We start from the raw sequence: 22,046 nt of genomic DNA on the forward strand, positions 1-22,046 counted from the left end.
TACGAACGCTTACTGAAAACATGGAGTTATGTCTAGCAACTGTTCATAACATTTTAACCCAATGTCTTGGGTTAAGAAAACTTTGCTTAGTCTGGATTCCTGTCTCAACAAAAAAAAAAGTCTGATTGTTTGTGCTCGCTCACATACTGATCGAATAAGCAACTGTATAATGGCGGAACTGTATAATGGCAACTGTATAATGGCGGAATACCTACGGTAATGGGTGACAGACAAGACGAGTCTGTTCAACAGGTGCTATTCAACAATTTGCCGTCGAAGGCTGAGAACAAAGTTTGAATTGCTGAATAAAGATCACGCTTAACCATAAAAGCTCATAAATCGAAAAATATTAATGTTGTTCGCATGCATTGGTGATGGGAGGTGTACCGTCGAGATGTCTCCCGGTGACGCTGTTGCAGGTGAACGCTACTGCGAAGTCGTAAATAATGTTGGGGGGAAATAGCAGTAAAACTGACAAAATTGCGTGATCTGTGGTGGCAGCACAATAATGCTAAGCCTTACACTATAGAAGTCTACAGTAGCTACAGATATTTTCGTCAGACGCCATGTCAGATTGATTACTAAATCGACCTATAGCCCTGATCTAATTCAATGCGACAGGCGGGTATTTAAAGATTTAAAGAATCCTCTCCGACAATATGATTTTTCGTGTGCTTTCTGTGTGCGAAATTAAGGAGGCTGCGCTACAGTGGTTCAGATCACTACCACCTGATCGATTTAAAATGGAACTAAAAGGATTATATGGCTATTGTGAAGATGCTATAAGGTGTGATGGAGACTAAACTATACGGAAATGGCATGCTTTCTTAAGTTACTATAATGTAATAAAAACATATTGGTAAATTCCTAAGACTTATTGAACATGCCAAATATATTGAAGAAATGTTGTGAAAAGGTTATAAAAAACAATGAAAATGTTTTGTTTTTTTTATTTCAAGTATTATTCAAAAATATATATATATATTTTTCATATTTACACAGTTTGAATGTTGATAACCATTTATTGAGATCATTAGATAAAAAAGTTTATTTGTAAAAAAGCAACTTCAAATAAACTTTTTTTTTTTCCTCTTTTTTTTATGCTATTTTTTAACTGTTAACCGAACACGAACTATTTGTTGTACCTTTATTTACGGCAAAAATAGGCAAAAAAAACTTGTGTCGCATGTTACATATCTACAACAGTAGATTCACGTACGCAAAAAAGTTTGGAGAATATTGAAGGAAAGTTTATCCAGTGCCTTAAACTACAGGGTTATAAAGTTAAAAGCTAAAAAGATATCAAAAAAAAAAAAAAAAAACTGCAACTGATGCATAAGAATTAAGGATTACTTTGAACTGTTTCAAAAAAAAATAAATGGAAATGAAAGCAACCCGAACTAAAAAAACGATCAGTATAGAACATATCTTAAAATGGTACTCAGTAAAGTTTATTTAAAATAGACTGTAGTGAATGGTTCTGTTAAAGGAAAACTAGTTTTCATCAATGAAAAAAATGTATGTATGCATGCATCTGTGTATGTAAACTATGTATGTATGTATGTATGTATGTATGTATGTATGTATGTATGTATGTATGTATGTATGTATGTATGTATGTATGTATGTATGTATGTATGTATGTATGTATGTATGTATGTATGTATGTATGTATGTATGTATGTATGTATGTATGTATGTATGTATGTATGTATGTATGTATGTATGTATGTATGTATGTATGTATGTATGTATGTATACAAACTTTCTCTTTGATTTAAAGAAGCAACCCTACAGAGAGGAACTTTTTCACTTTCACGGTTTTAAGTATGTCAAGTTGTGTTTTAGTAAAATCTGTAATTTTTAAAACTAACAAAACTTTGTGGTACCAAGCATTTGATAAAAAAACATAAAAATCAAATAAATTCCAATTATTATTATTATATTAATCTAACAACAAAACTTTAGAGTAAATAAAATTTATTATATAAATAATTTACACATAGTATAATAAATACAATATCACAAATATTGATGGCTAAGATTACAGGAATTTGATTGAAAAATAATGTTTGTTTACACTTTTATTATTGGAGTTTAATTATAGGAAGTGCTTTTACGATTGTTAAAGTATCCATTACTCATACTGCCCATATACCCAGTCCATCCTTGGTCCTGTTGTGGAAGAACTTTTGCGCATTTCTTACCTTTCTCACATTCGCATGTAACTTGAAATCTATACAAAGTCATTACCCCTTTGTTAAAGTTTTTTGCAAAAGTACTTTTGACATTATCCAATACAGTCCCATTGTAGCGAGATTGCAAGCAATCATTCACAGCTGTATCCCCATGATCATAAATGCCTTTAGCGTTGTTTGACTTGATATCAACTACAATGTGAAAGTCTCCTAAAGAAAAAAATGCGTACATTAGTGATTTATTTATTTTAGATAAAAATTGATCATTCCTTAATTCTTTTTAATTATACTTAAAGAATTGAGAAAACACTTATGCCTTTTTCGGCTCTTTCTTTTAAATGATTTATACAAACAAGGTCTTCAGCTTGAATAATTCGAACCAATGAAGGTCTAATGTCATAAACAGCAAATATGATGTCAAAACTTTCGCTTAACTGCTTTCGTTTACTTGATAAAGAGCGAGCAATAACACCAGTTTGAAACATACTCTGAATCACAGAGTTGTTTGAGATATCTGTGGAATTCTCTAGAATATTACAGAATGAAAGAAGTTCATGCAATAGAATTTGAGAAATTTGAGTAGTACTATCAAATACAAGTTAAAAAAAAGACTAAAATATTAAGAAAAGTAATAATTGAAAAAAGTCATTAGACAATATGTCAAACTCATACTTGAGTTGTAGATTTCAGGACCAGGAAACCCATTCTCAATGTTCATAACACTTAATTTTGTAAAACTTTTGCTGTTGAATCTGGCCATACAGCTATCCATGTAGTATGCAGTTCGAAGATCTGTCCCAGGTACCATTTGAAAGAACTCTTTTTCTTGATTGTGTTTTTCGCATTCAGAACTCCAATAGAGAAGCAAATCATTTCCGTATCCTTCCATACTCACGCTCAACAAAGATGAATGTGTAGCAGAAGAAGTTTTAAATGAATCAGGAAGTTCTTCACCTGTTTTTCCATTTAAAATCAATATCTAAAAATAAAAGAAATCAATATCTAAAAATAAAAGAAATCAATATCTGAAAATAAAAGAAATCAATATCTGAAAATAAAAGAAATTTAAAAGCAGAAAAAAATTTCGGAAGTATTTTTCAAATTTTAAAATAATATACTTTAAGTAAATAAAAAATAAGCATTTTACTTTTGAAAGATAGTAAACAGGAAAACCTGTTCCCACATTTTTCCTAATCACAAAGTCAACAATGTCATCATCATTGTAGAAGCCAACAGCTGGAAGTCTAAGATATTTTTAAAAAAATATTAAAGAAAAAAAAAGTATTTAAAAATTATTTTTAAAAGACTATTTAAAAAAATTATTTAATAAAATAATATTTAATCAAAGTGACTTTCTTTTGAAAAACTTCAAAAATGTCAAAAGACATTTTTTTATTATGCTCTAAATGCTGCTTCCAAACCATTTTTCAATAGTATCCCAAATTGTTGTAGAGAGAGAGATAATAATTTAATCATGACAGTGTGATTTACCTAAATATGGAGTATATACTGAAATGAGTTGAGGTATTCATATATATTTTGTCAATGCTGCTGAAGGTGTTTTAAAAACTGATTTTAAAACCAAACAATGGTTGCGAGCTTGGGGCAACTTAGTTATTAACTTGTTCAAGCAAGGTAAAATATTCAGATTGATACAAAAAAGTGACTGGAATGACATTAGGAGCCATCAGTAACTTGATTAAAAAGTACAAAAGCTTTGAATATGTGAAAAATAATCCAAGGTCAGGAGCTAAGTGCAAAATGACAGCCAGAGTTAATCCAAAAATTGTCAAGAGTTCCATGCAAAAAACCATTCCTTTCAAAAGCCCTTTAGAGAGTGAAGACTCCCATTTGCTTAAAAATATTTAAACATCTTGTTAAAATTCTGGAAGAAAGTTTTGTGGAATAACAAGTCAAAATTTAATCTTGTGAAATCTGATGGAGCTCAAAAATTATTGAGAAAGGAAGCTGAAACATTCAAACTCAGTTGCATTTGAGGAACAGTGAAATGTGGTGAAAGCAGCTTTATGGCATGGGGCTGGATGACTTGTAATGGAATAGTAAAAGCTGAATTTTATTGATTGCACAATAAACAAGGTTGCTATTGTCATTGTTGGTGACCAAACAAACTCAAGAGACGTTGTCCTTAAGAAACGAGATGATTCTCTTCAGAGAACCAATGAGTTCCACAGGTTGACCCTTTAGAATATCCTTGGACTAGCTGGAATACCCAGTGCAATGCGCCAGGTTTTCCAGCTATTAGCTATAAAACTTTACTGTGTTATTCAGAAATGCATTTGTAACTATGTAGTCATGTTTTTGGGAACAAAACTACACTGTGATAATGTAACTTTTTTTTTGCAGCAAACATATCATTTTTACAACAAATCACAATAATCTTCTCTTTAAACAAAAACCTGTCTTTACAAATTTACTTGTTTGTTTATACTGTATACTTTTCCAAAAATATCCCTTAAAAACTGCCATAAAAAACTGCTAACACATATTTACTGTTATTTGGTTTTCACTGGTAAAAACTATTAAAACTATTAGCTCAGTAATCACCTCCTCACGAGGGCAAAGAGTGGTTGCATAAGCACCCTGAACAAGGAGCCTGGGGTAGTCCAAACCTGGCCTAAATCCTTCCTTGGGAAAAATTAGACCTATGTGCAAAATTTGGTGAGGATTGGAGCAAAATTGTGGATTTGTATAAAGAACACACTCACATACACACATACAAACTTTGGGCTTTATATTAAATTATGAATTCTGAAGTATATGTCAACATTCTTAATAAAAATCTTTGGATTCAACATGAAAACTGCAAATGGGAAAGCAAAATTTTTTCCATGCAAAATTTTTTTCCATGAAAACTTTTTCTTTCTTTGACTTAAGCTTTGAAGCATATGTCAAAAAAAGAAAAAGTTTTCATCCAGAAGCAGATTGAGTTACTTGAATTACTGACTCAAAGTCCAGATCTCAATCCAATTGAACACCTGTGCACTATTCTGGATCAAAAAGCTAGCACACAATGTCTCAAAAAGAGAGAAGAGCTGAAGATCTTACTCCAAGAAATTTGAAGTCAAATACAACAAAGAAGTTAATTGAACAAATGCAAAATTGACTTACAGGAGTCAATAAAGCTAGTTGACCTAACTTGATAATAGAAAGTTAAAAAATTACATGGAAAAAATTTTGATCTCAAAAACTTTGTTTGGATACTAATCCAGAGTTAAAAATGAGTAAAATTTTAAGCAAAAAAATTTATTAACATAATTTCTTTTGTTATCTGAAATCTTGATTAAATTTGCTTTCAGAATAATTGTAAAAGATTTCATCAAAAGCATTTTTTTTTTCTGAAACAACTCACCAAAGTTTATTTTTGACAATAAAATTTTTATCTCAACATCCACTAGCATTACACATACCGATTGCTAATTCATAAAGCACAATTTTTCAATATCTGAAATACTTGAGAATGTTATTGAAAAATAATATCTGATTTCTCCTAAGGAAGAAACAAGAGTCCTTTAAATTAACATGAAAAGGCAAAGAATGAAAACTTACGAATAGGTCTCAGCTCCAGTCATGTTATAAGTCCAAATAATCTCTAATGTTTCTCCATCAATTGCAACAACTTTTTCGCTTAGCCCAGCACTTATTAGGTCCACAACTCCATCTTTATTTATGTCAACAAGTACAGGTGAGTTGATAAATCCTATAGGAAAATAATAACATTAAAAACTACTTACGCAGAGAAACTCTTGTACAGTGTGAGTCAAATATTCAAATTTCACCACTTGATACAAACTAATTAAACATTTTTCTTTTTTTTTTAACCATGAATAATCATTTAACCTTTCTTGCCATCTTTAAAAACCACTATTAACTTGCTCAGATCTTCATTAAATAAGGCTTCTAGTGGTATAACATAAAGATTTCCAGCTTGATTCTCACTTCCTGTACCAAATACTATTCTCAATTCCCCTAGCTTTGTAGAATAAAGTACAGGAGAAAAATTTGATTCTGCATTTCCAGGAATCGGAATACCTTTTAACACATTGCCAGTTTTACCGCAAAAAAATAGAACTTTTGACAGTTGATTGGTTGGTGATGATTGATTGGTTGGTGATGATTGATTGGCTGGTGATGATTGATTGGTTTTATTGAAAGAAACTCTGTAAGTAAAAGTAACATCATTGAAAATATTGATCAACTAATGATAATATTTCAGGATTTCAAACATTTTAAGATTTAGTGACTATTTTTCAAAAATGAAAACTCAGAATCTCCTTCTCAGATTCTCTTTGAACTCAGGTTTTCCTAAAGCTATTAAACCAGTTTAAAAATACAATAGGATATTTATTGATCAAATGAGAAACTTATGAAATTAAATTAACATACATATGAAAATCCCCTCCTTGAATTTGAACAACATCTAAAACACCATCATTATTAATGTCATTGATAAACTGAGGCGTATATAAACTTGCATGCTGATTGTGATACTTTTTATCTAAATTTATAATTAATTATTCAAAATATTGTAAGAGTGTTATAAAGTGGATTGTTGTATATTGTCATTCCTAGTTATTTATTTATTCTTTTTTAAAAAAATCAATCTATAATTAGATCATAGACTGAAGGGTACTTGAGTTTTTAAATAAAATTTTTACATCAGAAGTTTTTTTAAATACATAAGTTTTAACAAAAAGTTAAAACTTGGCTCAAAAATGAGCCTTATTATAATTTTTTTCCCAAAATTGTAATAGCTTTATTGAGAAACAATTTTTACAGAACATTTTAAACTTAAAGTGCTCTTACTCAAAGCTCTTGAAGATTTTAAATAAATTTATCAGAAACCTTTATTTACCTTTATTCTTACTATATTTAAGAACTTAAAGTATTATTTGAGTTATTAATTTTAAAATATAGGAATAAAGTATTGTACATGTTTATTTATGTCTTACAAAAATTTCTGAAAAAAATATAAACTTAAAAAAATGCCATCACAAAGTTTATAAATTTAAAATGAGAGAAAATGTTAAGAGAATTTGCAGACATGGTATCTCCTTTTCCTATCACTAGGCTATGTTTTGAGTTGAACTTTAACTTTTATACATAAAAATGTATAAGCAAATATAAAATAAATTGAAATTTATCTAAAACAAGAACAAATTTAATAGACCTAAGAATATCCATAGCAGGGAGCCAGTAGCACCACTTATTGCTTCAAAAACCCCTCCTCTTCCAGCACACAGGCAGTCAGCTACCCCATCTGCATCCAAGTCTCCATTACAGTTTATGCCAAATATATTGTTATGAGAATAATGAACCCACAACTGATTTCCTGTTTTCCCATCAACAGATAATACACCACCAAAGCAAGGAAACTTATTGTTGAAATATTTACTACATATTTCTACCTGATCAACATCATATCCATCCAAGCTGGTACCAAAGCCCATTATTATATCGTCAACCCCATCTTTGTTAGTATCAACTAATCTTGTTGAAGAATCAGTTTGTAACTTCTCAAAATCTCTACGCCAAATTTGTTCAACTTTAAATCCAGAACATGACTGCAAAATAGGGCTGGAAGCAGTAAAATTATGAGAATAATCAGTAGCTACTGAATTCTGATCAGATATTGGAGCTATTTGAGAAATTCCCAACTGTAAAAAATATGTCAATGAGCAAACTAATATCATAAATAAGATAAATACAATTAACATAAAGACACAACTGCGACATGAGAAAATTGATTTTGGTTGAATAATTTGCTTCATGGGCTTGCGAGGATGTTTACGCTTATTGGATGTGTTCTTATTCTCAGTTTTTGTCTCTTGCATTTCAAAACACTCTTCCTTGTAATAATCTGTGAAAAGCTCTTCCTCTGAAGACTCAGATACAGGGTTAGGTTTTGCTTTATTTTTAGTGACAGCAGCCTGATAGAAATGTTGGAGTGCCATATTATATTTGTGCTGCATCATTTTTCTATAAGAAAAAAAAAAAGGAAAAGAAAGTAGAATAAACTATTACCAATCAAAATAAAATACAAGGATTCCAAAAAAAAAACTAAAAGAAAAATTATAGAAAATATATGATACATAGCAAATTTGATACCCATTTCTTTAATAAATAGTCAAGAGAAATTTATGATGGATTATTATAAAACTTAAGACATAAATTTGTGCAGATTATCAAATCTGATGGTTGACAGCCAATATTCAAGCACAAAAATAGACTTGTTGTTTTTCTGCTAATCAACAATTGTCTATGACAATTTGATAATAAATATAGATAAAAATGAATTAGTGGTGTTAGTGTAATGTAGTCTACTTTAGCCAAACCTACAGGTATATCCTTTGATAAAAACAGAAATGACTCACAAGAGCAATGATAAGTAAATCTAACCATTTATTTCTCAGAAAATTAGCGTACTTAAAGTTTTTTATACCATACAAAATACCTATAAGCATTTAGATTTTAGTCATCCTACCTATATAAAAAATGTGGTTAGTGGCAACTTTACATATTTGTAAAAGCTAACGTACTTCCTCAATCAAAATCAACACACCATAAAAATTATGGTAAATTACAGTTTGTTTTAAGCTGATTTTTATATTTAGGACAGTTGGGTAAATATTAACTTGACGCATTATTTTAGATCGACATTTTGTTATTGTGCTGAATGAAACAGCTATTATTAGGTCGCGGACATAATTGTCCGATATTAACTTAAATTAGGAGAGCGATCAGAAAATTAACTCCATAACAAACAGCCAATTATTTTAACTATCTAAAGAAAATGTTAAAGAAAAGTCATTTACAATAGTATAAGGTTAGGTGTAAAAAAAAAAGAATTCCTTTCAATTTTGCTTTACATCTAAAAAAAGAAAAAAATATACACTCTAAAATGTTTATGATTTCTCATAACCTCACAACCCTGTTGCTAGGATTCAGAGACCGCGAAGCCACGAGGTGGGGGCAGGGCGCTAAAAGAAACTTATCAGCGTTCTCCAAAAAGCAAGGAAATAATTAGAGAAACTGAAGAACAAACAGTTCTTGAAAGTAAAACAACATATTACACAGTAGGATAAGGTGGCATAAGTCTTGAAATTTATAACAAAACTTTTAAAAAAGTCGTTTTCAATTGTTTTCCTGACACTTTCATTAAGTCAAAATTCAAAATTCTTATTTAATTAAGTCAAAATTCTTATGAGAAATGTGATTGAAAAAAAAAATGATATTCTTTATTTGGAATTTTAAATTATGAGCCTATACTACTCCATCAACTTGTGATATAATTTCTTGATAAAACGTCTTAATTTAAAAATTAAAAGTGAGAAAACTGTTAAGTGAAATTTTAAAGAATGCAAAGAAATATTCCTAAATTAAAGATCTTTCAGATATTTTTCATAGATATTTGCATCTATCAGATCAATAAATCAATATTTTGAAAAAGTAATTTAAAACAAAAAACAACAAAAAAAGAAAAACGAATTCTATCGGTAGAAATTTCTAGGACTTTGAAGTTGCCTGGAAACTTAAAGTTTGTTCTTTTGAAAAACTTAACAAGAAAAATTTGAAGAAGGAGAAGAAATTATGAAGAAATTGAAGAAGGAATTGAAGAAGGAGAAGAAATTAAGATTTACAAGCGTTAGATATAACCAATTTTGATTTTCAAAAATGATTTCTTTTTCTTAAAATTTTCATAACTTTTGAATTTTCCCAAATTAATGTTTACATCGACAGCTTCATTAGAAATTAGATTACTGAGTTATAAGTAATAAAAATGGTTTTATCGCTTGATAAACATCATTTTTCGTTTAGCGTATTTATTGAAGTGTCGCTATGACCCATCAAAAAAAAAAAAAAAAAAAAAAGAAAAAAAAACAAGTGACGGAATCCATAAAAAAATTTAACCAGACGTATCCTCAACTAGGATTGCACAATTTTTCAAAGGAATTTATCTTATGCAAAAAATTTTTTTCAACACTTAAAAGTTCTTATACTCCTTTTTTAGTATTTTATCTGGATTTCTCTTTTGTCCGCATACTGTTCATAGCAGAAAAACATTCTCTTGACAGGAGCTGTACTTCCTGGTTGTATTTCCTGGTAGTCAAAGAGTAAACTCTACAGTATTATGAAAGTGTTAAAAGTGCTTTTTGCTCAATTCGAAAAAAAATCTTCTTAGCTTCTAGAGTTGGTAGGCTATTTTTAAGGTCAAAGAAAAAAATTCATTCTGAGTTTATTTAAAAAATTAAAAATCTGGAGAACATTAGTTATCTCTTGTTGGTTTAATACCGTGGTGTGACCTAACAAAGTCCTATGCTTTAAGAAAGTCCTAATTTAAGAAATGACAAATTTCGCATATATAAAATAACCAATTGGGGAAAATAACTTAGTAATTTTAACTAGATATCTAGTTAGTTAAAATAACTTTTTTTTTTTTTCTAGATTTTTTATTTTACATATGCGAAATTTGTCATTTTTTAAATTAGGACTTTCTTAAAGCATAGGACTTTGTTAGGTCACACCACGGTACTAAAAGAGCTTTTTAGCCCAATTAATATTGATCATAATAGTTACGTTTGCCGATTAAAACCTTCAAAAAGATAAATTGCTAAATCAGCAAGTTTTATCTCGTGGACGTTTCCAGAATTTATACCGTGACTTGGGGTAGGGAACGAACGCTAGCCAGACATCCAGCTCGAAGTACAGCAGAACTATTTAGAAAAACAACATGTCTGCTTTAAAGTTAATTAACCCAAAAGCAGAAGTTGCACGAGCTTCTGCAGCTCTGCAGTTAAACATAAGTGCAGCTAAAGGTCTTCAAGAAGTCTTAAAAACCAATCTCGGACCAAAAGGCACAATGAAAATGTTAGATTTTCCTTTTATGAGAGTTGCGTCCAATTTACACTTAGTTCCTAATCTCGTAGCAAACATCACTCATCCAATATTAGTACTTCATGTTGTTTTTTATTTTTAGTAATTTTTTTAAAAAAGTACAGCTATTCTCTTGCATATTTCATTTTCTTTAAATCAAGTTTTGTGCTGATAATATGCTCTTCATTACTTCTAGCTAGAAGTATATAACAACATATTTCACTATGCAGCACATACAAGCATTTTGATTGTATATGTAATTATCTAAAAAGATTTTCTACTAAAGAATATACAAATTTATTGAAATAAAATTAAAATTTTGTATGTTTGTTCTTTATGTTACTAACTGTAGTTCGTCTGGTGTTGACTCAGGTGTAAAATTTTGTTCAAAATACAATTTAGGCTTGTATCAGGTGCTGGTGACATCAAACTTACAAAAGATGGAAATGTTCTGCTTCATGAAATGGTATGCATTACTTGTTTTTTCCATCCTTATAAATATCTAAATTTAGATAGAAAATAAAACAATTACTTGATCTCTTTTACCCTATTTTAGATAAAGTCTTGTGTGTTTTTAGACTTAAAGCAATGTATATTTTATATACCTTTATAGAAAACAAAATTTTAAACTGTTTAGAAGGAGTCAAAAAAGCAACTTAAAACTAAATTACTAAGTCAAGGTTCTGTTTTAAAATTTAACTTTAAAATCACTAAATTGACTTAAGCTCTACACAGTAAGTATTCAATAATGCAATAATAAATAGCCTTATAGTTATTTCATCCAGGTGTTAAATATGTTCCTGTTAGGTTAACATAAAATGCAGTTGTATTCATGACAATTATGCTTCAAAAAAAAATTATTATGAAATACAGCTTAATATGAGTTTGTTCACTAAGCTATTACATTTATTGTTATTTATGTTACAATAAAGTATAAGTATGATTTTGCCTGTCAATACTTGCATTAATTACCTGCTCACTCCAAATGGAGAGTCTGAGTGTATTGGTTTATTACTTCCTTCATTTATCTTAATTAAATTGCTTAAACCAAATTCAAAACTATTTTCAGATTGATTTAAATTCTTGTTTTAGCAAATTCAACATCCCACAGCCTCCTTGATTGCAAAAGTGGCAACTGCTCAGGTTCCTTTTTGTTATTGTTTTTTTTTGTTTTGTATGTTTTTTATTTCTGCATTTATAAAGGTTGCTCATTGTGACCTTTTGGAACAAGTAAAACCACAAAAAACCTAACAAACATTAATTTAAAACTAACAAATAAGCATTATTTTGCATAATTTACCATTTCATCAGTTTCATATGGCTGTCATGATTTTCTTGGTTTTCATAATGCAAAATATAAAAATTTTGAATAGAGCATTCTATTTTTAGAACAGGTTTTGAACAGAGTTAGCACCAAAAAAAAAAATTATTACTGGTTGTTTTAAGTGAATTATTGAAATGTTAAAACTAATACTGGCTTGAGTTGAGCATTTGATTTGAGCATTTGATTTGTAAAATTTAATAGTTGAAAATTTAAAGAAGTCAAAATATTTACATAATGCACATTACATGTTCATTTAAAGTTGTTTATAAAAAGTTTCTTTTTTATCTTATATAAAATTCTTTGACTTTGTTATAAATCAATTTATAAATATCATATTTACCTCTTAGGATGATATAACTGGGGATGGTACCACATCAAATGTTCTCATAATTGGTGAATTGTTAAAGCAAGCTGACCTCTATATCTCAGAAGGTTTGCACCCTAGACTTATTACTGAAGGTTTTGAAATGGCAAAGAAGCGTGCACTTGAAGTAAGCAGTTAAAGAGAATATTATGTTTAATTTATATAAATTATTCATTTTAAATCTTTCATGTTTTTATATTTCATGACTCATGAACACTGTTTTTTAAGGTTTTGGAAGAGATTAAAGTTCAAAGCAAGCTTGACCGTGACACATTGATAAATGTTGCACGAACTTCATTACGAACAAAAACACCAAAGGATCTTGCAGATCATTTAACAGAGGTAAAATGAATAGAAGAGATTTCAAAAAAAAAAAAAAAAAAAATGTAAATTATGTATTCTTCTGTAATTTAATGTTCATTTTTTAAATTTAGATTGTTGTAGATGCTGTCCTGGCAGTGAAAAAAGAAGGACACCCTATTGATCTTCACATGGTAGAAGTTATGGAAATGATACATAAAACTGACTCTGACACAAAGTCTGAATTTTTAATCTGCAAATACTTTTTTGTTTTTTCTATTCTCTATAGTCAGATAGATTTAATAGCTGAGTTATTTTTTCTAGCCTTAGTAACTGAAACTATGATTGGAAATTCATTTGTAATTTGATGAATCTTTTTGGACTCACTTATTTCAGAAAAAAATAACATGTAAAATAGATTAGACTTTAAAAGTGTTTTTTTAATGATAGCTTTTAGAAGTTATAATGCAAGATCATAAAATGTTTGGTACAAAACATTTTTTCTAAATAAGTGCTCTTACTACTCTTATACTTTTTAAATGCTTCATATTCATTAGATAAATAAGTTATAGATAATTTGTTCCTTCAGTTAAAAATACAAAAAAAAATTTTTAATTTATAGACTTGTCAATGGATTGGTGTTAGATCATGGTGCTCGTCATCCTGATATGAAAAAGAAAGTTGATAATGCTTATATTCTTACATGCAATGTGTCATTGGAGTACGAAAAGAGGTTTGTTAAATATATAAGTGAAGTGATTAGAGCAAAGGCACAAATATTATAATTTTTTCTGTAAGGTTAGGTTTAATTATGAAATTTTGTTTGAAAAACTTTGTTTTTAGTGAAGTGAATGCTGGGTTTTTCTACAAAACTGCAAGTGAGCGAGAACAGCTTGTGAAAGCTGAAAGAAAATTTATAGATGACAGAGTTCAAAAAGTTATACAGTTTAAAAAAAGACGTTGTGACGGGACTGATAAAGGATTTGTTATTATCAACCAAAAGGTGATACTTGATTAATTTTTTTATTAAATTTTTTTTGTTTAGATAAGAGATTATTTTGAATATCATTTTGGAAAAATTTAATGCTATTTAAAGGCAGCTTTTTAAAGCAAACTACAGAATAAAACAATCAATGGTTTTCAAATTAAATCACCATGACAATAAATAGTGAGATTAAAATATTTTTTATATTATCAAAACTTACAAAATCATATCAAAATCAAAATTTTAAGATCTTTTCCTAAATAATGCTCAGTCAACATCTCTGAAAGTATCAGGGTTTAAAAATTCATAATATTTTAGTTTAGATAATTCCTCTTGTTTCAATAATGTTATTAAAAAATATATGTTTGTCAGATTATCAATAGAGTAGGTTAAAGTTGAAGAAAAAGCAATAATTTTAGATTTTTTCAAAAAAAAAAAAATGCAAATTGACATTGAAAGCAATATATAATCTGTTAAAAAATGAATTTTAACAGCAGCATAGTTTAGGGCTGATTTGAACCTGGCTTACTTAGGAAAAGTTAAATTGCTTGTTTATTTTAAAAAAAAAAAAAAAATTCTTTACTATATTTTGTTTTTTCATTTTTGGATTTTATATTTTTCCTCATTATTCAAGAGCTATATTTTAAAGTTTTCTTTTTGTAAAAAAGTAATTTAAATAAAATTTTTCTTTTCAGAAGTTTTTGAGGTTCAACTATATTCAGTTCTTCTGTGTTGATGTAATATTATTCTTAGTGAGCATGATGCAATGTTGAACTAAGATTTCTTCCTAGAAGCAGGTGTAGAAGTTTAGTATCTATCTGTCTGTTTGTGGAAGAAAACATGTCATTTTTTAACTAGATACTTAAAAGCATAACTTAATAGTATTAATTAGTGAAAAACATCAATGCTATTTATCTAGTTAAGTATTTAAACTAATAAAGTTTATACAAAAAAATGATATATATTTAATAAAATGATTTATAATCAGTTACTAATCTATGATTAACAACTAAGATATATCTTCTATCAATAATGATAATAGATACTCCCTCCCCTATACGTTTGGATTGATTACCTGTCTTAAAATAAGATATATATTAACTAATTTAAAGGTTTTATTCAAGAAACAAGTGCAAATCGTCCAAATATGTAAAGTTTTACAAATAATATCCACACATTTGAGTTGTTATTTTTGATGGGTATTTCAGTCAAGAATACTCATGACCAAGATCACTTGGACAAACTTTATTTGCAGAAAAGAACATATCTGGATAAAAATAGGATTTTGGCAAAAAAAAAAAAATTAAAACCAATATTTTTTACAAGGTGTCACTTTTCTAAGAGACAAATAAAATTGAACAGGGGTTGGCAACTTTTTTATTTTGATGACTATTTTATTCTAACAGACTAAATGCTACCAACAAGTCAGCTTAACTATTTGGCTTTTGTGGTATACATATATGTCTAGAAAACAATATTTGTTCATAAAAAATGTTTTGTTTTTTTATTAAACAGGACTTAACTGGAGACTAACATATAAAGGTATTTTAGTCAAACTATTATGCTGCTGACTCATTGCTTCCATAGAACAAGACATTGTTGATTGAAATTGCCCATTGCGACCAAGCTTTGTCTTGTTTATGTGAGAAATTTTGTAGAAGTTGGACACTTTTGCCAACATGGCTGCTTCAAGGCAGCTTTGTGAAGTTAGAAATACATTATCAAGTTTTATGATGCATTTTTCAAGCATTCAATAAGCTGGCCAAAGCTATTTTGTGAATGTGCATGTTGAAAGACTACAAATTAAAAAAACCAAGATCTAGCACATTAAAATTAGGACTATTAGGTGATTATAATTTGAATCAAATGGACCAAGATCCTTTTGCTAAAATATCACATCATCATCATCATCATCATCATCATCATCATCATCATCATCATCATCATCATCATCATCAAAAAAAAAAAAAAAAGAGAGAGAGATTTTGAATCATCTTGTTACACATAAATTACTTTATGCTTGTAATTTTTGGGGAATTTTGATTTTATTGACAGAATTATGTATTCCAAAATCATTTTCTTGCATTCTTTTGAGGTAATAGACTCAATATTTTTTGTTACCAATATTCCTTTAGGTCTCTTTTTGGAGCTTCTTTGAGATGGTTCTTGGTAAGCAAACAACCATATATCAATTTTTCCATCAAAGCATTGATTTTTATGTCGACTGTAGCATAGCCTGGCAACAATTGCCATGAACATTATTTTGGCAATAAAGTGTCTACTCTTACAGCTTCTGTATGGCTCTTCTTTGTCAAATATAAGGTAGTATGAATGTTTCGATTGGGTTAAGTAGAACCACTTTTCATCAATATAAACTTAGTTGTACATACTCTGAAAATAATCGCTTGGTTTTACCATAGGCAAGCAAAATGCTGGCCTTGTCAACTTTATTTGTTCTGTTAAATATGGCCTAACAGAAAATGTTTTGCGTTTAAAACTAGTACCATATTTAAAAACATCAAAAAGTGTTGACTTTGGGACATCAATTACAGCAGCAAAACTACAAGTTGATCTACAGTGATTCAAACGAGCGTTTTTCATTTTCGTTAAACTTTCTGAATAACCTTTACAATTTCTGCTGCTTTTTTTTTTTTTTTTTATGAAACATCTGCAAAAAATTGACCTTCATTATACTGCTTTTTACCTATTTATCAAATTTTAGTAACTGTAAAATGACTAACCTTGAAGTTGGCAGCAACCTTATTAGTAGCGCCATGTTGCAATTTCTTGCCTGATACTGTATCAATTTTTCCAATATACCCTTGTGTTGTTAGGGGTTAAATTCTTCTATTAGGAATTTCTGCACATGTGATCACAATTTTGATTAAACTTTTCCATTTTGTAAAGGCAGCAGATGTCATTTGCTTTTTTACTACTTTATGGAAACTTTTAACTGTCAATGACTTTTTACATTTTTTTTTACTATTCCAATGCTAACTATGAATTAATATTAAAATTATCACCCTTTGAAATATAAAAATTATAAAAATGTTAAATATTAATATATTTCAATAATCCCATGTTTTTTAAGCAATGTAAACGTCATTTTTGGACAAATATATATATATACATATATATATATATATATATATATATATATATATATATATATATATATATATATATATATATATATATTAATGTTTGATTTGTGCAGGGTATTGATCCAATTTCTTTGGATTTACTTGCTCGAGAAGGCATTGTAGCTTTACGTAGAGCCAAGCGTAGAAATATGGAAAGGTGATTTTTATTTTAGTTTTTTTTTTAAATAAAATGCTGATTTTTAACCATTTGTGTATTTTACATATTTATGTTGAATTCTACATGATGCAGTGCAGTAAACAGGTTATTCAAAGTTTCAATTTTTAAAGCATTTCCTAACAATCTACCAAATCTGTTTGATGATTTGATGTCTAAGAAAGTGAATGTTTGCTGTCAATATAGTTATCAATATACATATCAATATACATTTATAATTAATGTAAGGTTAGGTTATACCAAAAAAAAAAGACTTTTAAACATATTTAGATATTTTATTTTGATAGCACTTTTTAAAAGCTTCATGTAAAAAGCTTCATGGATTGTTGTCTGACAAATTGAAAAATATTTGGCACTTAGATTTTATTTTTGTTTTCCGTAGCTTTTTCAGTTATCTTAATACAGCATTTCATGTCTTGTGTATTAGAATGGAATGTATGATTATAATGACAATTCCTGTTGTTCCTTTTTTGTTTTTTGACAATTTTACAGTTGTGAACTGATGCGTTTATTGGCTCCTATTATACTTATGAATGTCATATATACTTATTAAAATTTATTTTTATATGATAATTTGTATTAGTTGTTAAATTATAATGGTCATCAGGTAATTTTTTTTTATTATAATTGTAATTGTACAGTGTAATTGGTGTGAAGGGTATTTTTAGAAGCATTCTTTTCTTTTTGAATAGGCTCCCATTAGCATTTGGAGGATATGCTGTGAACTCTTTTGATGAACTTACTGAAGATTGTCTTGGAGTAGCAGGGACTGTTTATGAGCATGCACTTGGAGATTCAAAATTTACTTTCTTAGAAGATACAAAAAATCCAAAATCAGTCACAATATTAGTAAAGGGACCAAATAAGCATACTATTACCATGATTAAAGATGCTATTAGAGATGGCTTACGTGCTGTTAAGAATGCAATAGAAGATGGTATGTGCTATCAATTATTTTAGAAAGTGACCCCCCACCCCAACTTTGCTTTTTACTAAAGTTAATAGCAAATGGTTATTAAAATATCATAGGTAGTGTGGTACCAGGTGCTGGTGCTTATGAGATTGCTACTCATGCTGCCCTTATTGCTTTGAAAGAGACTGTGTCAACAAGAGCACGGCTGGGTGTTCAGGTAATGGTCTAAAGTCTTATAGTAAATGTATTTATGTCTACTTGTCTCTAAATACACTGGTAAGCTTTAATGATAATTATTGCTAGGGGAAAGCATTAAACCTATTTGCAATCTTAAAGTTTAAAAGTCGTTATTTTGATTGAACTGTACATCCCTAATTCTCTTAATAGGCTTTTGCTGATGCTTTGCTCATCATACCGAAGGCATTAGCGTCGAATTCAGGATTTGATCCTCAAGAAGCGACTGTTAAATTACAAGCCGAGTATGGTGCTAGTAAAGTTCCAGTTGGACTTGATCTAAGTACTGGCGAACCAATGAACCCAGCTACTGCTGGGATTTGGGACAATTATCGAGTTAAACGACAGCTTATAAATTCATGTACTGTGATCGCCGGAAATTTGCTGCTCGTTGACGAAGTAATGAAGGCAGGAATGTCATCGCTTAAGGGCTAGTTTTGAGGTAATGAAGCAATAAAAATGTCAAAAGTTGAAAACAGCTTAAAATGTTATAAGAAAATGTTGTAAGAATAATCAGTTAAAAAAAAATTTTGTCTTAGGTTTGATGAGAATGATTCAATGAGAAAGACATCATTTCATCTTCTTTAGTTAGGAGATAAAATCCAAGTCCACGTTGCCAAGCAAAATGCAAAATAATTACTTAAACATGTTTGTTTTTTATCGCGATAGATCTGCATTATTTAGTTAATATCAAAGTGGAATAAACCCAATAACCCCATGGTTAAATAAATTCTTCTGGTCAACTTATCTCTTTTTTCTGTGGATTTATAGATAGCGCTTTAGACAAGACAGTTCAATTCAATAACTTTTAATTGAAAAATTCTCCCAAAAATATTTAAGACTGTTTTAGACGCGCTCTCTACGCGTAGATTCGCGTCAAATATGCCCTAAAATTCAGGAAATAATCCCCTTTTCAATTAAATTTAAAGATTGCGGCAGATGACACAACACGCTGCTGTTATAATTAGTATAACAGAATAACATTTGGGAAGAAGAGGATCCACTTTCCTGATTCAATGGTTACGTACCTCAATTAAGACCAAAAACCGACTTTAGTGATCTATTAATTGTGTGTGTCTGTAGACAGAACATTTACTTTTGAAGATTGTCTTCTATCAAAATTGTCTACATTTTACTATGGCCATAAGAACATACAGTCAGGCGAAGAACCTTTCTACTACTCTTAATTAGGAACAGCAGTAGTTGTTGAGTTTGAAACATGAATGGTTTTCATAAATTATCTGATTTAAAAACAACTAGAAAAGAGCAAAAGAAACGGCTGAAACATTCTGATTTAAAGTCCTGTTATTACATAGTTAAGCTGCTGGGTCTGCACTATATTTACAAAGTTATGATAAGTGTGAGTTATAAAAACACTGACGGAACCTCGGAAACTCTCTTAACTAGAGTTGAATTTTGAAAGATACTGTCATGAATAGTTTGGCAAATGTTTCTGATTTGTATCTACAAGGTTCTGACGAATGTGAGTTATAAAAAAAAGTAAACTGTCATGAGATTTTATATCATCGAATTAAACATGTTAACCTTAAAAAATGGCACTTTTTTTTACTCTCTTAAAAAAAAAAGGAATTTTTCAAATAAAAGAAATGGTTAAAGAATGATTTATATCACAAATTTAATTAAAACCCTTTTTACATAATTTATCACATGAGTAAAACTTTTAAATGAGATTTTTGTATTTGACTTATTTTATAGGATTGTCGCGCTAAGATGTGTTGTGCCGTTACTAATCACTTTTATAATATTGCTCCAATAAGATAAAGTTAATCAAAATAAACAATTGAGGACCAATAAGAACCAAGAAAGAAAAATTACTTAAAAAGGAAGTACCGTGAAAGAAGATTAAAATGTTTTTAATGCTTTAAAAGAAAAGGAATTAAAAAGACTAATATTAAGTATGTAATAAAACAAAAAAAAAGTTCTCGATAAATGATTATGTTATCTGTTTGTAAAAGTAAAAATTAGTTTTAAAGGGTTGAAAACTTGCTCTAAATATTTTTAGGAATCTAAAATATAGATCTTTTTTTTTTTAAAAGTCTAAAAGAGCTGATATGACTATTATTTTCAATTATCAATTGAAACCTTTTTTTCGCGCCGTGAGAAAAAGCGCCGTTTAAAGCTAATGAAACGGAGGCCTTAAAACAAAATCTCCTTAAAACTGAGGCTCTTAAAGCATTGTTTAATGAACATCAATTTACATATTATGAGAATATTACATTACAATCTTTAAAATAAGATGGTTTTGATTTAAAAGAGATTTAATATAGCACGGTGTTACATTGTGAATGGCTGTATAAATAATAAAGTTTAACAGCAAGGTGTTGCATTGTTAATGGATGTGCTGCCTGTGTCATGCTCTACCACGTGTTTGACGCATGTATTTACGATAATTCGAGGAAATTAACAGTAACCTAAGTACCGAAGAACTATTATTATGAATCTCACTTGAGAAATCATCATTTTCAAAAGTTGTTAAATTTGCTTTACAAGCTATAGTTTCTAACAGCTCTTTAAACAATTATAAGGCTATGTATAACTTGACCACGACTAAATCATGAGTGGTGTACACCTACTAAAAACAACAGAAAAATCTCTTAGGTAAATCATTTAAAGAGTTCTAATAGTTTAACAAATCGATGATCGCCTGGAAAATTCAAATCACAAGGAAAAATCTATATTTTTAACAATTTTACAGTATCTTTCCTGATTTAAACCAAGACAAATTTAAATTTGGAAAACGCAAAAGATATGCTTTAGTTGAAAATTCTTGTAGGTAATATTTGTTTCTTGTCATTTATTTGATTTTAATCACCAAAAACAAAATCTTTTTTTGAAGAGAAGTTTTAATCTACAGTTTTTATTTTGTATTCAACAGTTTATACATACATACATTAAAAATCATCATTAAAAAAACAAAAACAAAGCTGCAATTTTATGCAGCTGGGTTTTTTTTTTTTTTTTTTTTTTAATGATGGGATGAGTTTAAGACAATTTAGTTATTGTGAACAGTATTTCCAACTGAGGTATCAAAAGTAATGATGTTGTAAAAGGAGCATTCTCTTAGGATTGTATCAAGTAGTTTTACAATATTGCCGAACCTTATGTTCACTTTCATAATTTTGTTTTCTAAGATTTCAGCAATAAATCTTTCTAAGTGATTCTTACTATTCTTGATACACAGAAGACATCAAAAATATATTAAACTTGCTTGTTCTACAAAATGCTATATTTAGATGAGAGAAAAAAAGTTATATAGCAGCAGCATGACAGTTTAAAATTTTTAGGAAAGTCTTTTTGTTACATCAGTTACATTTCAAGCTAGACAGTTACATTAATATATTTGCTACTTTCAACAAATCAAATAAATGAATTAAAAGATAACTTATTAATTGTATCAAAAGCTTTTTTTTTGAAGGTTGTTAATAGAAGATCCATGGAATCAATTTTTAAAATTGTTGTGGTAATCAGATGTATTAGATGTAGTTTATTTGTATTTT

General features: G+C 28.9%; 2 protein-coding genes across 3 annotated transcripts; one reads left to right on the plus strand and one right to left on the minus strand.

Moving 5' to 3' along the window:
- Positions 1–1,969: 1,969 nt before the first annotated feature.
- LOC145184333 (uncharacterized) lies at positions 1,970–8,919 on the minus strand. 2 transcript variants are annotated; one of them, XM_090093916.1, is made up of 9 exons: positions 8,756–8,919; positions 7,387–8,195; positions 6,603–6,714; positions 6,057–6,376; positions 5,766–5,916; positions 3,346–3,442; positions 2,871–3,177; positions 2,515–2,724; positions 1,970–2,408 (listed from the first exon to the last, which is right to left on the minus strand). In XM_090093916.1, exons 2-9 carry the CDS (start codon positions 8,189–8,191, stop codon positions 2,098–2,100), a joined length of 2,313 nt encoding a protein of 770 aa, XP_089950042.1. In that variant the 5' UTR covers positions 8,192–8,195; positions 8,756–8,919; the 3' UTR covers positions 1,970–2,097. The 2 variants fall into 2 exon arrangements, with proteins under 2 accessions (XP_089950042.1, XP_089950043.1); XM_090093917.1 differs by having other exon boundaries at positions 8,701–8,919.
- Positions 8,920–10,833: 1,914 nt separating this feature from the next.
- On the plus strand, positions 10,834–19,271 carry LOC145183881 (T-complex protein 1 subunit zeta-like). The gene is made up of 13 exons (XM_090093238.1): positions 10,834–11,084; positions 11,493–11,556; positions 12,183–12,233; positions 12,762–12,905; positions 13,007–13,120; positions 13,213–13,316; positions 13,701–13,811; positions 13,922–14,081; positions 17,281–17,363; positions 18,074–18,318; positions 18,411–18,511; positions 18,682–18,970; positions 19,068–19,271. The coding sequence occupies exons 1-12, from the start codon at positions 10,948–10,950 to the stop codon at positions 18,961–18,963; spliced, it is 1,596 nt and encodes a 531-aa protein (XP_089949364.1). The 5' UTR covers positions 10,834–10,947; the 3' UTR covers positions 18,964–18,970; positions 19,068–19,271.
- The last annotated feature ends 2,775 nt before the right edge of the window (positions 19,272–22,046 follow it).

Source organism: Hydra viridissima, unplaced genomic scaffold, assembly GCF_058129835.1.
Source record: "Hydra viridissima isolate aposymbiotic clone 2 unplaced genomic scaffold, HvirCarnegie_v1 scaffold_7, whole genome shotgun sequence".
In the NCBI taxonomy this organism is placed as follows: Eukaryota; Metazoa; Cnidaria; class Hydrozoa; order Anthoathecata; family Hydridae; genus Hydra; species Hydra viridissima.